Raw genomic sequence first — 16,812 nt, 5'->3', positions numbered from 1 at the left:
AATGCCGATGATTCCACACAGAGCCTCGTGAAAGCTGCGGATGAACCGAAGGGGATATGGTTCTTTCTCTCTTTCGTAGAACCGGCAATTTCGCGGGTGTCGTTGATTGCGTTCCCGGTGTCTGTCCGACACGAGGCCCACCCCTCCGCGTACGAAGGAGCAGGAACACACTCCGATGTTTCCCAAATTGACTTTCGCCCCGGTTGCCTGTCAGACCGTGTTCCTCTGTTGGTTCGCGGGAGGCGATGAGATCGACTTTGGTATGCGGAGCTCGCATCCGAGGGAAAACTCGGAGCGGGATCCTTATTTCGGGACAACAATGGCCACGGGATGAATCATCGATATCCCGGGCGGGGAACCCCGTACGTGCGTGAAAGGTGTGTTTGTACGACGAACGGCAGCGACAGAACTGGTCGCCCACGGGGTGTTCTTTCTCGTCGGTGACGCGGAGACTCCTTTGAGGGGGTCGAACGTACCGCGCAGTGCCTATCGAACCCATTGACCGGTGGTGGTTGTTCGACCCTTCGACAAATTGGCAATCCTCTCGCTCTCTCACGGGATACGGCCGTCTCTCGAGTGTCCTCGATCGTCCTGGCGGGCGCGTGGATCGTTTCTTTTGTGCACGTAGCGTGGCCCGCGTTCGAAATTTCCCAAGACCGGTTTTATCGATCATCGACGCCGCTCGAGATTGCCGACGCGCGGTTAGAGATTTTCTCTCTCTCTGTCTCTCTCTCTCTCTCTCCCTCTCTCTCTCTCTCTCTGGCGTCACCATATTCACGGAAATGGTGTGTGCATGTGTGTTCTAGGGCTGCGCATTTTTCCGTTCGAGGAAAATTTTATTATCCCCGTTGCCTGGCGGCGAGGCGGAGCGTGGCGCGTACGAACAAGCCGGGCCGAATTCAATTCCGTGCGGCTCTATACCGGAGTCGCTAGTTTTTCTCGTCGCTTCCCGAACGTCGGAACTTTTTCGAAGGGCTTGCCTGCCTGGTTCCCGTGCTCCCACGTGACCTCACGGTTGATTTAACCACTCTCTCTCCCTCTCTTCTCCACCCGCTGTATCCATTTATCCTGTGCGCGCCACGTTGTGCCACCCTTGCCACTCTTTTTCTTCGGTGGATCGAGAAAATCGAAGCAGCGGGAGAGAGAGAGAGAGAGAGAGAGAGAGAGAGAGAGCCGTGCGTCGGTATTGCACCCGTGACACGCCGTTCCTCCTCTACCTTCTCTTCTTCGTTCGATCCCCTTGTCTACGTTCGTCTTTCTTTCGCCCCGTCTTCCCCATGGGCAACGTGGTCACGTACCAGTCGCTATGGAAACCCGGACCGAATCGAGATGGAAACTCACCCCCTCCCCCGTTCACCAGTCCTCGCGGATATCTCTCTCTCGCCCGCTCGGGAGCGACTTCACCCTGTCACGTATTCGACTCTCCCTTTCTCTCTATCTTGTCCGACGTTCCATCTTCCTTTAATCCACGTTCACCCCCCATCCCTCGTCTTTCCCCACACCGGTGTGCGCGGCGCTGTCCTTCCCTTCTGGTTCTGATCTCTTCTCACCCTCTCTCGCTTCCAGTCGCCTGGTCTCGTTAGTTTAACCCACGCGCACCGAATCGTAATGGGAAACGTACAGATGCATTAGGAGAGGCTTTGCCATCCTAGACACCCCGATGCCAGCCCGGCTGCTACCTTCAAAGCTATTGCCGCTCCCCCGTTCTTCCAATTCCCAGCCACCTCCCTTCCTCCCTGCGTCCCTCGCAGTTTCCTTTATCGCTTTGCGCACCTATCTCCCTCGAACAACGCGGCGGTCCTTCGTCGTCTCGACCGTTCCCGGATCCTTTCGACGAGCTTGCTCCCAAAGTTCGTCCCCCGGTCGTCCCGGGGAACGTCGAAACGTTCCCCGTCGACCCGAGTGTCCGTCGTACGAGGTTCCGCGGGTGTAAATCGTCGAAAGGACATGTCGTCGATCGGCACACACGAATTGACGGGTTTTTCCCGCGTGCCGAGAATATCGGTATATCCAACCAAGTAAAATTCTATCCCGGTTCGTATCTGATATTTTCGTGGTGCACATCAAATTTTGTGATTCGAATGGAGCTTCGAGTCCAGACATCGGAAAGACCGCGGCTCTTTAACTGTCTAAACCGCATTCGATCTTCTCATAAAACGGGAGAGAGACAAATCGCGAGACGGACGAAACGATGTCGCGAGAAAAGTAAGCCGAAGAAGAATCTCAGGGTGGTATGGAAATTGAATTGACGCGTGCGACCGATACGATAAAGGAATTAGGGAAGACCTTGACAATTGCTTTGCGAGCAACAGCAACGAAACGATCGATCCAAGAACGCTACCGAATCGCCGCGATAAGAACACGACGAATTCCTTTCGCTTTTTCTTTCCTGGGCTTCGTTCCACCGGTTGGCCAGCGAAACGATAATCATCCCGTATCTCTTGCTGCTCGTCTCTCGACGCCTCGCGCCCGCATCTCGGTCAGGCAGGAACCGCTGGAGGGTTAATCCGCGAAGCGCGAGCTGCTCCAATCTGGTCAAAGTCGTCCCAGTCGGATTCATTTGGACCGCGATCCGATTAATTCGCCGTGAATCCGAGATAGGAGGAGAAAGGAGGGGGGGGGTAAAAAGGGGGGATACGAAAACGGGAGGAACGAGAAAGTTCAGAAGGTTGAATTTATGCCGGCTGTGGCTCTCCGAGGTGGACCCATCCAGGGCGCGTTTGTATGCTTTGTACTCGTCGGGATGTCCTCTTTCTCTTTGTCCCCCGCGGGAAAGAGGGAAGACGGGTCGCGGATTTTAGTATTCACGCTGGTTGTCGTTTTTATGATTTTAATTCCTGGAAATTACTTTTGAGGTCTGGCTTGGTCTGGCGAAAGGGTTTGTCCGCGATATGCTCCCTCCTCCTCCTCTTTTTCTTTGCGAGAGAGAGAGAGAGAGAGAGAGAGAGAGAAAGAGAGAGAGAGAGAGAGAAAGAGAGAGAACAGTTTGATATTCTGCCGCCGAAGGGAACTTTGTAACGAGAGCAGGGAGAAACGTCGACGTTGAAATGCACCACAACCGGCTCTGCCTCTTTCTGATACTTCTACACGTCGACGTATCGAAAACACAGGGCGAAGGATAGATGAATTTCAAAGCGACGGTTTAGGCGGTACAGAAAACTTGTCCCCACGCGACGATTCGCCGGAAAAATATTTATTTGGATGTTTCGGTGCTCGCGCCGAAGCCTCGGGAGTTTTAACACGGCTTGGATTGATCCTCGACGAAAGGGGCGACACGTCCGGGCGTTCTGAGATTGACACGCGCGTGTAAACCGCTTTGCCGCACGCGTCTGTCCCTTCGAGCGAGCTCCAAGGGAACCGTTGTTGTTCCAGCCATCGTCCATTTATTCGTGATCCAGCGACACTTGGAGGAGAATTAGCCGATACAGATCGATGAAACATTGATTTTTAATAGGTCATGGCGGTCGGTTCTTGGAGTCTAGTGAAACGCGAGGGAACGACGATCTACGATAAATCCTCGATAACGCTGACTTTTTACTGGGGTTTCAGCAGTCATAGAGCTTGGAATTCTGAAGCCAACTAGTTTATGAAATATTGAATGTTCAGTGCCGCGAAGCCTTCGAACACTCATCGAGGATGTACCGTACATATTGTATATCCTTCAGCCGACAATCAGGTATTCGGAGGATCTGGGAGTCGCGGTGACGGTAACCCGCGAAATTCCTCGAAAGAAACGTAGGTACATAACTCACGAAGCGTCATCGATGCGTTAAATCGACAGCAGACTTCTGGTCGTCGCTTACCGATTCACGAACCACACACGCGGCTGAATAAAAGACGTCGATGACGACGACGAAGGGAAAATCCGTGAACAGCGTGGCTCGTTGGTCGCATTCGACCAAGAGACGAGCCTCGATCCCTCTCGGTGCTCGAAGACGCGAAAGAACGGGCACACACGGTGCGCGTGGATCGTAATCCCTTGTCCTCGTTGTATACGATCCACGTTCGCAGTATATTCCGGTGAATTCTCCCGGATGGAGGTCTTTTAGAGGCCCTTTGCGCTTTCATTACGAGAACCTCCGCCCAGACGATTGATGCAGAAAACTGCAATAACCAACGAGCCGTGGCTTTTCTCTCTTAATTAACGAATCCGTGGCACTTTACAGGCGATCGAGAGAGGGGTGGGGGATCCGCACGAAAAACGAAACGTTGTTATTTTCATAACGACCGACGACGCGGAGCGAGCCAACTTTCGGCTAATTAGACGCGCCGACGATAACGCGGCATTATTCGCCGTAAATTCGTCGAAACGTCTGCTAATAAACGCTCGACGAAATTTTTCCTGGCGCCACACACCGGCGGCGGCTGGTTGCTTCTCGATGTGCATCGAGGGCCTGGTGCACGTTTTTGCTTTGGTAATCGTTAACCGTGGAATCGCGAGAGAAGCTAGAACGAACCGATCGCACGACACTTAAAACTGTGTCAAAGATGTCTGCCGACGCTCGTTCGAACTGGGGTCGACGACTCGCGTGTCCTCCTCCATTTTCCTCCCACCAATCATCCACGACGATATCGAGAGACGATCGGCGAACGATCAACTTCCCATCCATCACGAAATCCTTTAACCCCCTCGTCAAAGGGTGAAGCAACGGCGGCGCAAACGTGCGACGTAGGGATCCGGCGAACGGGTCGAACCGTTCCGTTCGGTGAATAGAATAAGAGGAGAGGAACAGAGCACGTGTCGCGACGTAAATTCGTTGCGGCGAGTGGTCGTGATTTAAAAATTAAATCTTAATCGAGTGGAATTCGGCCCACACGCTTCGTAAAGAGGACGATCTTGGCCGAGCGAGTGAGCGAACGCACACTGTCCAACGGCGGCGTAATAAACGGACGCGCGCGTGGATTGGTCTGGATAGGCCGTAGATCGTGCGGTTCGTTCTCTTTCTTCGTTCTTCTCGTTTTTCTCGTTTTCTTCGTCTTCTTCTTACTCTTCTCCGGCTGCTCCCTTCACCGTCTTCCTGGCTCAACCGGCTGAAATATCTCAGCCAGTTAAAACGCTATCAGTTCTAATAAACGATCATTCGTCTGTTTCGTCCTCCCTGGCGTATCGTTAAACCCGAACCAACACACACACACACACACACACACACCGGAGATGAGGACACGGGGGAAAAGACGACCGAAAGAGGGAACGGAACGGGACGGTACGAAAGACTGGGAACCCTGTCTTCCCTTCTTTCTTTCTCTCGTCTTTTTTTTTAACCTGCACCGTCACGCGGTACACGAAAGGGATCGACACCACTGATCCAGATGTCGAGATCGGTCGAGATACGCCTAGGGGCCGCGGCGATGACGATGCCCCGATTCGATGTCACTTTCAATAAGAGATAACACGACAAACGTGCCCCGCTTCGCGAATCACGAGCCTCCCGCCCTTCGTGCAACCAACCATTTTGGCACCAAAGTCGCGACTGCGCCATGTCCATGACATGATCGTCGGTTCGTCTATACACTTTACGCGGGTCTACTCGCGACACGCAGCGATCATCTTTCCACGCGGAGCGAATGAAACTCGGCCTCTTTCCACGCGAAATCGACCCAAGTCTTCCGGCTCCGTTTTGATCCGAACCGTTCGACGCGATAGGAGGGGGTTTTAAAGAATGAACGATGGACCGCCGTGAAGTCGTGAAGTTTCGAAAATCCTCCGGGAGGAAAAAGAAAAAAGAAAGAGGGAGCGATGCTGCCGGGACGGGAAGGGGGAGGGGAGAGAGGCGTGCGGCGTGATTAATCCCGTGGAAACGGGCCGACACTCGTGTGACCGATGGCGTGTCCCGGAGTAATCCACCTCTATTCTCTCATTCGGCTCGGGGGATTAATTCCCGGGGATTAGCATTAATTTCGTTCCATCCGAGGTCAGTCGGGTGTCTCCAACCGGCAGCGTGCGCGTCTCTTCTCTGGTTCGTCGTCGAGGAAAGCGAAAACGGAATCTCCGAACGATGATGATTTCCTGGCGGATAGAAACCCGCTTCGAATATAATTTGACCTCCGATCATGGGAGCGCAGAGGAGAAACCGAGCGGCGGCGGCGGCGGCGTTCCTCCCCTGCTGAGAGACCCGTTAAGCGATCGAACGAATCGGTTGTGGCGCGTAAGTATTATACGGCGGTGGTCACGAGCTGAGAACCGAGGAGCCTACCGCCTCGCCTCCACCGTGTGTCGTTGAACCTGATTCTTTGCCTCGCACTAATTATCGCCGGGAATTTTCACGGCTGGGTCTTTCTCTTCTTCGAGGGCCGGGTAATTTACGACACTGCAAATTCAACGAATTTACGATGTTCCGCGCGCAACAACGTTAAAACGAAGAGAGGAAAGCCAGAAGAACAGCCCTCGGAAGGGCAAACGCGGACAGCACCGAGTTCGGTGACGATTAAACGGGAAAGTTAACCGTCGGAACTCCAGTGATCGTCCGTTCTCTTGGTCCGTGTCGTCTCGAAATTTTCGAGGGGAAAATCCAGGGGAATAATATCGGCGTGGACACGACACGAGGAGATTCCGTGGCGTAACTTCCTCGTTCGAGGAGTTGAACGCGCGAGAGCACGGCATCTGCGAGCGAGCAAAGAGCTTGTTCTTCTCTTTCTGCCGTGCGACGAGCGGTACACGCTCGGATAGTCACGAGGGACAGGATGAAATAAAGGACCGACGATGCAGATCACGCGACAACGATCCAATCCTGACCGAGGACGATCCAAGGATCGTACATCTATCGAGTGTCTCGATAAAACGTCTCGGCTCATCGGCTCCGTGGAAGCCGGAGAACCGAGACGAGCAGGAGGAGGAGGACGAGAAAAGGAAGAGACGGTTTCGAGATTCGTTCGTCCTTGCCTGTCGAGAACGGGCAATCTTTTCCACATTGATGCTTTCGCGTCCATTAAATCCGTTTCCTTTTTTCCGCCGTGGATTCGCGACGTCCAAAGAAAATCAATCTTCGATGCGCCGCACGATTAATGCTGTCGCGTCACGAACCCGCGGAACCGTCACGAGTCGCGTGTAAATCGATGGATAAGTGGTTGGAGACCGCGTAAAAACCTCTATCCCCGGTCTCGTTCGAGGGAAATCCGTGCCTCACCTGGACACGGTTCTCCGTTCGACGAATCCCGACACAGGGAAAGGACACACGAACGTCTTTCCTTTCCTCCTCTGTTGCTTCTTTCTCGGGGGAACGGACGGAACGGACGGGTCCGTGGAACGCGGTATCGGAGCGCACAAGCCGAGAGAAAGGGAAAAAGACGAGTGCAACTGGGTGGCGGTACAGCGAAAAAGAGGAACAGAGATAAGGAACGCGAGGAGAAAAGATAGAAACTGGGTTCTCTCTACCTGCCGCCACGGAAGAAGACCTTAACGACGCAATCACCGGATAGCACCACCGCCGTGATAAAAATCCCTCGGCGAAACGACGCCGGGCCACAAATCAGCAAACAGATGCGTAAGCGCGACTCCTGGGTCAGGCCTGGTTACGAGCATCGATCCAGCTCCGGTAACGACCGCGGCTCGTCGACGATTTGGGACGAGCTTCGCGTCCCAGGACACGCTCGTAATTGCGTATAACCCATCCACGACGAGGCGAGCGAGGGACGGCTGGAACGAGACCGATAGAAAGAGAACCCGTCCGCCGCCACCACCGCCACCGCCTCTGTCGTTCCTTTTCTTCCAACGACGATTCTCCGTTTTTTTTTTTTTTTTTTTTTTTTTTTTTTTTTTTTTTTTTAATCGGGTTACTTGCTAGTTTTGCTGTCGCATAATCGTATTTGTACGAAGCCCCCAGTGTGCGCGCGTTAAGCCAGCCTTTAATCACCCCGCGTTTGCATTAAAAGCAGGGAAACACGATGTTTACCCACGTCTCTAATTATCCCCCGCGTCTTTCCAGGAATCGTGTTCTATTCGCCAGCGAACAACCTCGTCCGGCCCGTGTTTTTTCACCCGTTCTCAGGCCCCGTGAATCACGACCGTGCCGGTGCCACGGTATACCTACATACGATTATTTTCGCGGGCCGTCGCGATAACGTCGGACGCGTGCCAGTTTCCGCGGATCGCTCGCGAAACTTCCTCCCGAGATCTCGGAGATCTGTCGTTTGCGCACGCCGAGTGTGAGCGAAATTTCGTCTAGATTCGCCAATCAGTCTGAAAACGCTACGGAAAAGAAACAGGTGTGCTGACTCTTAAACGCCCCATAGACGATACGATTTGTCGTACAACTCATCGTACAACCTAGGTATCGCTTGGATCGTTTAAACGACAAGCCTCTGTCCAACTCCCTCTGCAAACTGTAAATCGTATCGTCTATGGGAGTAGCCTTTCCCGTTCAAGAGATTCAAAGATTTTTTCCTAGGGGGACCCCATGAAAGCCTTTTCTCACGCTATCTTATCGCGACCAGTTTTCGCTTCTACTCCCGGAATGCTACAAATACATTACTCTTCTGGAGAACCGGAGAAAATGAATTGCCCGATTTTGTTTAATCCGAGCAATTCACGAAACGCGAGAAATTGCGCGCACCTCATATCCGAGGAGCATTAAATCGATCGCGAAGACACGCGCGAACGCGAGAACCCTGTAATTCGAAGAGGTCAAGAGAACGCACACGAGCGGAGAGGATTGGAGGGAAGATGGTAAATCGGGATTCACACAAACACACGCACAAGTTTATCGATCGAATCCCGCGATTTCTTTCCGGTCCACGGTACCCCGATGAGAAATCTGTAATCGATACTTTCGGTTCGACGGGGCCACGTATGGGAGAGCGTCGCGAGCGCGTTTACCTCGTGGACTCTCTGCTCAGGGTGGTCTCGGCGCCGTCGCCGCCACGAGGGGCCTCGTCGACATTTTACGAGCCGAAAACACATGTACGGTTCCGCAATTCGAGAACTCGCCAGGACCCCGAGTTTTACCGTTTCCTGGACACGAGCACGCCCCGGCCACGGCTCGATTAATTCCACCACGGGGCCGATAACTCGTTCGCTTAATTTCACCGGGGTTCACGACGTTCCGTTTTTCTGGCCTCGGAGAACGCCCAACAAGAGAGCGAACGAGCGACCGCGAGGGCCCTCCGCGACGTACGATTACCCGGGATTTTGCATAATGCGTCCGTACTGTACGATAAAGAAAACGGTGGACAGCTGGATGGCTGAGAGACCATCGAAGAAGAAGAAGAAGAAGAAGAAGAAGAAGAAGAAGGAGAAGGAGAAGAAGGAGGAGGAGGAAAGGAACGGGCTGACTCACGCGTACCTGGAAGAAACGGAAACTCGATTACGGTACCGAGAACCCGATCATCGGACGCTATTGGCAAATCGCGCGTGGATTTATCCTACCCCGATGATAAAGAGTGCAACGATAAAGGGTAGTGGGGTCAGAGACGTGCAACGAGACCGCCTTACGTCGTGTCAGAGACAAGTGCTTCTCGAATTTCCGTCTTGAAGAACCGATAAATCGTGTCCGGAGAAAAAAAGGGGGGTTCCCTTAGGGTGGACGTGGTCTCGTAATCGTCGCGAGTCGGTGATAATTTAGGAGCGCGGATCGTCGCTCGTCACGATAACGAGTTCCGAAACGATCGATCCTCCCCGAGAATACGAAGCCGTGGCGCTTGCAGGGGCACCGCGGCGACGAATTGGGCGGTTTTTTAGCTGACCCGAGTTATGTTAAAGGGGCGACACACACACACACGCCCCCCCCCCCACTCCTGTCCTTTAACGCAAGCAAACGTTGGAAATAAATCATCCACTTATCTGGCTAATAAATATTTAGCTAATAGCCAGCTAGTTATTCTAGACGCACCCACCCCCTTCGAAAGTAACCCGATATTTATTATTCCCGCTCGACGGCGGCGGTGGCGGCGCCCCGAAATGTTCACAGCTGTACGATTATCGTGGCTCCACCCGGTGCCCGTCCCCAACCCGAAAGACACACGCCCGCGACTCCACCCTCCTACTTGTGTAGTCTTTTTATGAGCTACGGGTAATTACTTAGGCGGCCGGGCTATCTACCTCCATAAAATCGACCTACGACCGATATCAATTTCCCTCGCGACGCTGTACCGGCGTCGGGTCGCTCTTCGGCATACTTCTCGACCGGTGGAAAGTCTACGTCTACGTGATCCCCGCGTGGCACCTCGTCACCGGGCGGGTAATTAATCCGGCACGACATCGCGCTATCGATCCCCCAACCGCGTTAAAGATACCGCTGCCCCTCGAGTGGCTGTTTCCAAGCATGGGGGAGGTGTTGAAAATCTGACGATGGGAATAGAGGTTGTAGGTATTTCCGTGAGACCGAAGAGAACCAATAAAACTGCTCGTAACCTCGGGTAATCCTTTGGCTAGAAAAGAACTCGAAAGCTGGTCCGGCCAACGAGTATTTTATTTACGTTATTTTTGGAATCGCGTCTGCCTCTACATGTGTGCAGAGACAGAAAACGATAAGGGCTGGAGGACCCGAAAATGAACATTCGGATAGATATGTGTGTCTGGCGGTTATACCATACGCGACATGGAATTGTTTTTCCACGTTTAAATCTCATCTCGTAAAAACGACCGGATGACGTTTCGAAACGGGGCCCCGAGGACGGTACGGGATGACTCATTCGTTTGAAAATTCGCGAGAAAGGCTGCCGAACGAGCGACTGCTACCGGTATGCAAAGCGCGAACACACGCGAACGAGCAAAGTGGACGTGAAGGGCGATCGTGGTGCGGGAGCAACCGCGTACGAGAGTAGGAGCGAACGAGTGAGAGCGAAGAGAGGAACGCGTTTCGTCGAGGCAAAGTGTTTTCTCGCGGTCGCGGCTCGCATCGGCTCGCATTCCGGGAAGACGATCCTTGACGAGCCAGAGCCCCCGAAGACGCGGTTACCCGAGTCACATATCACCACGTGACGTCCACAGAATTTTGCATCCGAGGAGCGCATTTAGATGCAGATACGCCCGCGGGACACGCGGGTTAAAAAGACCAGGGCCTCTCGGTAGAACCGACGGCGACGATGAGCCACGGGGCAGAGGAGCGAGGAGAGGGTGGCGAGGGCGATCGGGACCCCGATGGAGAACGAAGGTGGTGGAGTTGGGACGGAAGGGGGACCAAGGGTGAGGAGACGCGAAAAAGAGAACGAGTCGACGAGCCGTTCCGGCGCGAGCTGAACGAACGAGGGCGAGGAGGATGAAGATGAAGGAAACGCAAGATGAAACGGTCGGATAGAGGCTCGAGAGCCACGTGCGAGCCAACCAGAACCTTTTCGCCGGAACACCAACCAGACACGATCGCCGCGTTTCATCGGCTCCGCGATGAACTTGGCTTGCTTCTCGGTCGTCGGAGACGATCGGCCAGCGATACAGAGGATCCTCTTTCGGAAGCCAAATTTCGTCGACTTCTCCTCTCTTATTCGGCGCTATCCCCCAGCGTACGGTTGTTCTTCGTGTGTATAATACCGTTAGCTTCGCAGCTAGCTGTATCTTCCCGCTCGTGTTCTGGATCCTCCACGGGGCAACTCGGAACAACCCAAATACGCCTTCGCCTCTACGCTAGATTCTAATCTCGAACACGCAGCCGGAGCAACGGAGCACGCGCTTTAAATTCGTTCGATTCGTTTCAGGGATCGGATCCTCGAGTGGGCACGAGAACCGAAACTAGGACGGAAACGATGTATGTACACCACGACGACTCGTCGATGCATACGAATAGTCCTTCTGGCTGTTTCCCGAGGCGGGAGATGATTTAAATATTCCGTGTCGAACGGCCGAGATCGCCTCCGTCCACGCTCCTCTCTGTGCCTCATCGAAAACTTTATCTGTCGAGAGATAAATCGCTTCGCGTTACCCGTTTCTGGCTATTATCGTAGTGTTTTCAGGGTGTTTCCGATAGATCGGGTGTCCTCGTCCGGCCGCTGGTACGCGTCTGCCGCATACCAGCGATAATTTACGTTTAACGAAGCCATCGGGCATAAAGTAGACGGAATGTATACGATCGGTGTTTCCGAAAATTGTCCCGTCATTGTTTATTGGACTTTCTAAACGTTCCTTGGCCCTCTCCTACGCGCGAGTATCACACGACAGAACACAACCGGTAAACGAGCCGAACCCCCCTTCCCCCTTTCCTCGACCCTGGTAAACCGAACGATAAATTGTTCCCGGAAAAAAGATCGGATATCTAGCGAGTAATCGACGGTAGAGTGTTCGAGGAGAATCTCTCTCTCGATTTTTTTATTTCTCAATGAAACCGCCAGAAAATTACCGATCGTGTGTATCCCGCTAAAGAAATACATACATTCCCCGCGTACATCCACTCGAGATGGGATATGCATACATCGAGAGGAGGGGAATCTACGCGACGAGCCTGCTAATAACCGAGCATGGAGTAACGTTCCCTCGGTCGCTCGTCGAAGATGGAAATGAGGTAAACTCGAAGGGCCTAGAGAAAGACGGAGGGGCACCACGGGTACCGCCGGTCTCTCGATCGAGTGACTGTGGAACTCGAGCATTCTTAATTAATTCAAGCGGGACTTTCTCTCCCCCAACCCCTCTTCCCTACTATTCCTTTTTTTTCCGTTTTGTTTAAAGTCTTCGTGCTCTCGATCTGTCGAGGACGAGGGAGAAATCCGGGCCCTTCTCAAGGTCCTGCAAGCGAGATTAGTAGTACGAGAAGCGAGAGAGAAACAGAGAAAGAGAGAGTGGGAGCGATAGAGAGAGAACGAGAGACAGTAGTATCTTCGAGAGATCCCTTTATATAGTCGAGTTTCGAGGCTCACCAAGAACGCCATCAAAGCGGCGTCTCGCTTCGCCACGCACGCCAACCCTTCTCCCCATCAGGTTGTTCAAATACTCCGAGCTAATTCTGTTTGGCTTGTTTGTTCTGACGCTGTTCGCCCTACGGTCCTGTATATTAATAACCCCCGCGCTGCTGGCCCGTACTTATTACGCGGGGACTTTGGCCTCCGATCCGGGAAAGCAAAGTGATTAGACCGACGTAAGAACACTGGAAAACATGCTCGAAACTTCCCATTTCCCCCCCCCCCTCCTCTCGGACCCAAATTTTCTCGGTTAATTAATCGTCCTCCTTGCGCGACGGCGCACTGTCCAGCTTCTGAGAAAATTTCGCCCGGTCCGAATGTACTTACACTCTAGGTAGCAATTTGTCCATGCCCCGTGAACGGGCAACTGTGAAAAAATTTCTTTCGAGCATGGATCTCGTAATCTCGCGAAACGAAAGACCAACGAGTAATGTTCATGATCGGGTCCAAGAGAGAAAGAGAGATATATACGCGGAGGACGCGTCGTTAATCCCCGTCCGAGAAAACTGATTAGACCGACTTAGGGGGACCACTCTTCCCGAAAGGCTCTCCGATCTATCTTGCATTCCGTTCGCGGGACTCCCTTGGAAAAACCATCGGCTGGAAGCGGATCAACGGAGCCCTCGGCCGACTTTAAGAGGATTCCTCGTCGCCCTTTCGCAGGATTTTTCCTCGATCCGAGCTGTATAGAGGCGCGAGAAACGTTTCGTGAGAGGGGGAGGAACGACGGATTCCACCGGAAAAGATGGAAAGACGCACGCGAGAGGTTAATTCACCACGAACGTGAAACGACGACGTCTTTCGTCATTTGAAGCTGATCATTGCGGGAATCGTGCCACGATCTCTTCTCGTCTCGATCCGACACCGATGAGATCCCAAGGATCTAATGGAATTCGAAGGGAGAGAGGGAGAGCCGTTCCTAGAATCATCGCGTACTCTTGTTTCGCGGGTAATCGGGAACGCAGGCAACCGGGCCGATAATCACGAATAATAATACCTTTCGCGATTAAGCGTGCCTCGTAGATCGCTTCGTAAATATTAATCGGAATCGGGCCAGGAAATCCTTCGGCAGAAAGAGAGATGGAGTGAGAGAGAAAGAGGGAGGGAACGGCCGTTAATTATTTACGTCACGGTCCGCCACAAGAGAAGTCGTAGTAGCTTTCGATCGCCGATGACGTTCGGTTCCAGTCATCCGGTCCTGATCGCGATGAGCTAAGACCTCGAAGAATTTCAGGGGTAGCCGAGGCTCGTACGGCTCCGTTCCTCTTTGACTCGATCGATTATACACTTTCTGTTTTACGAATGATAATCGACAACAGCCTGTGGCTTTCGATTCCTAGTCCCGGGCGAAATCTGGGTTCGGTCGATCGAGTGTCCCTCTCTCGCTCTTTCTTTTTGGAGCAGGATGATGGAACGAAACGGTTGCCGGCAGCGTGTGTGTCCACGAGGCGGTATGTACAGGGTCCGAAAACTCATCGGGTCAGTTCCCTGTGTCTGGAGGCGCAAACTGTGCGGAGGTCCTTGAGACAACACCCGCGCGCCCGGCGGAAAACCACCGAGCACATATTTGGACGTTCCACTTCCGTTTCTCGTGCGGGGCGCGCGAGTCGAAGTATAGACACAGAAGAGGTGCGAAGTGAACTCGAGTACTCGAGGATGAGAGAGCACCAGCGGGGACCGCCTGTTTTCTCGGCTCGTTTCAGGGGCCGGGGGGGAGATCGAGCTTCCGTGCACGAGCCGGCGCGTACCATGACCACGTCCTCCTCCTCCTCCTCTGCGGGTCCGTTTCCCTTTCGAAGGGAAGCGGAGGACGTTTAGCAGCTAGAAAAATCAACAGCAGGCTCAAAGAACCTTTTCAAACGGAGCGTTACGCTGCTCGATTAGCGATACCGCACTAACGATCGACGCTTTCGAACCCAAGGGAAAAGGGTTCGATTAGAGGACCCGGTGCCGATATATCCTTTTGGTCGACGTTTCGATCTTCTCTCCTCTGTTTTTTTTTTGGCCTTTTTCAATTTGAATGTGAAATAACGAGGTTGATCGACCACCGTGTATCGTTCGTGTTGCCGCGCGCAGAGGAACGTTCAGCCGCTTAATTATCACGGATACTCGCGACGGTATCACCGATCCAATCTTTGTCAGTCTATCGATCGTCTCCGCGTGATCGTAAAATCTTTAACAGCGCTTTCGCGGAGGCACACACAGAGTAAGAACATACGCTCTTGTGAAGCATCGGTCGAAAAGGTGACCTGGCCTGAACGACGTTCCAGCCGCCGCCTCGAATACGATCCTGGCCGACGCGTAAAGCGGTTCAGACAGTTTATCAGCTTGCATCGTGTGCGCACGAAGACCGAGATATCCATGGTTCGACACCCACGTAGGGTCGCGGGAGGAGTCGTGTGGCGCGGGTTCGCGAGTGAAATTTTCAGCGGCGCTCGTACACGCGCGGGTGTATTATACATACACGCGTACGGGAACTGTACGGGTTCTACGACGTTTATACACACCCTCTCTCTCTCTCTCTCTCTCTCTCTCTCTCTCTCTCTCTCTCTCTCTCTCTCTCTCATCCGCTTTTCTCCTCCCTATCCGGCGGCCGTCTCTCTAATTTGTCCGTTCAAACAAAAAGCAATTTGTTATCCAGCGGGCTGACTCTTGGTTCAGCGCATCCCGCGCGAGATGAGAGAGAAACGCGCGCGCGCGTGTATGCTGCAAAAAGACAGAGATAGAGAGAATGAAATCGGGAGGCGAGAGTAAGATGGAAAGAGTAAAAGAGCGCGGCGGACGCGCACGCGTTGGACAGAGAAAGAGAGAGTGAGAGGTGCTGTTGGCTGGTCGGTGGTGAAGGAGGTGGAGGTGGAGGTGGAGGTGGTGGCGGTGGTGATGGTAGTGTGGTGCGGCGGTGGTGGTGGTGGTGGTGGTGGCGGTGGAGGAGGAGGTAGTGGCTGATTTAAACCTGTCTGGCGGCCCGCTGCGCGCTTAACAACTGAAAAACAAACATGGCGCCGAGAGAGCGCACCGGCCAGCGGGAGCCCACGTATGCCGCGCGCACCGAGACCATAAAGTGCTTCTGGTACCCCCGGAACCCGCTGTTCTTGCTCCACCGGGTCCATTTTGTCCCCTCGGACCGAACCACGATTTTTCCCACCGCGCCAAAAAGGTGTCGGTGAGAGACTTTTGGAATGCTTTCGACCTTTCTCGCCCGGGCTCTCTGGTGCGCGCGTCTTTGCCGTTGAACTTCCTGGAATTCCCCGCACGATCAGCGGACTACTTCCGACGTGATCGTTGAATCTCGCGCAATCCTCTCTCTCTCTCGAGAAAGAGAAAGAGAAACTACCCCGAACGATATCGACCGCGGGAACTAGCATCGGCGTAACATATCGGATCGCCTCGCATCGAGTGGCAAAACTTACCCCTGGGGTGCTGGCTTGCGGGCCGAACGGATACTTTGTCCACTCGAGCTTCTCCTCCTGTGTCGTGTCCAAGAGAACAACTGTAACGAAAACAGAAAAAACAAAGCACGGTTAGTCGAGACGAGAATGCGTTACACATGGAGTTGGATAAATAACGTTACATTATACGCGTTGCGCTTCGTTCGTATTGGTAGTAGCTCGTACTTTAATTCCTTGCGTGCATCCTAAAGAAGGAAAGTACAAAAAAAGGGGGCGAGAACATATGTATATGCATAGGAACGCGGGCGATCGTCCGTCAAGGTAATCGTTTCGTGGGACGGAAATCCTCGTTGGTGTATCGGAATGCACGCAGGCGGGAGAGGGAGAGCGAGAGAGCCCTGGCAACGATTTTACCTTAAAAAGTCAACGTTTCGAGGGGGATGAGGGAAACGACTCCCTCTCAAAATGGCGGATCCTCGAGACCGTGCTAAAACACCTTGCTTCTGGGCAGCTCTCGCTCTCGTCCTATACGAGAAGGGTGAGAAAGCCCCCGGCGGCGGAGGGAGAGGAGGTGGAGGGAACCCACCACCGGGCGAAACAGGGA

General features: G+C 53.4%; 1 protein-coding gene across 1 annotated transcript in view; it reads right to left on the bottom strand.

The window, feature by feature from the left end:
* Positions 1-16,812, bottom strand: part of LOC107186786 (ephrin type-B receptor 1-B) — a 60,967-nt gene that overhangs the window by 25,321 nt on the left and 18,834 nt on the right. The window contains exon 2 of the mRNA XM_015574723.1: positions 16,230-16,309. Coding sequence (XP_015430209.1) covers positions 16,230-16,309 — 80 coding nt within the window. The remainder of the gene's footprint in view (positions 1-16,229; positions 16,310-16,812) is intronic.

This window comes from Dufourea novaeangliae, unplaced genomic scaffold, assembly GCF_001272555.1.
Source record: "Dufourea novaeangliae isolate 0120121106 unplaced genomic scaffold, ASM127255v1 scaffold90, whole genome shotgun sequence".
In the NCBI taxonomy this organism is placed as follows: domain Eukaryota; kingdom Metazoa; phylum Arthropoda; class Insecta; order Hymenoptera; family Halictidae; genus Dufourea; species Dufourea novaeangliae.
Note: the sequence above shows the minus strand (reverse complement) of the source record. Positions and strands in the feature narration are given on the sequence as shown.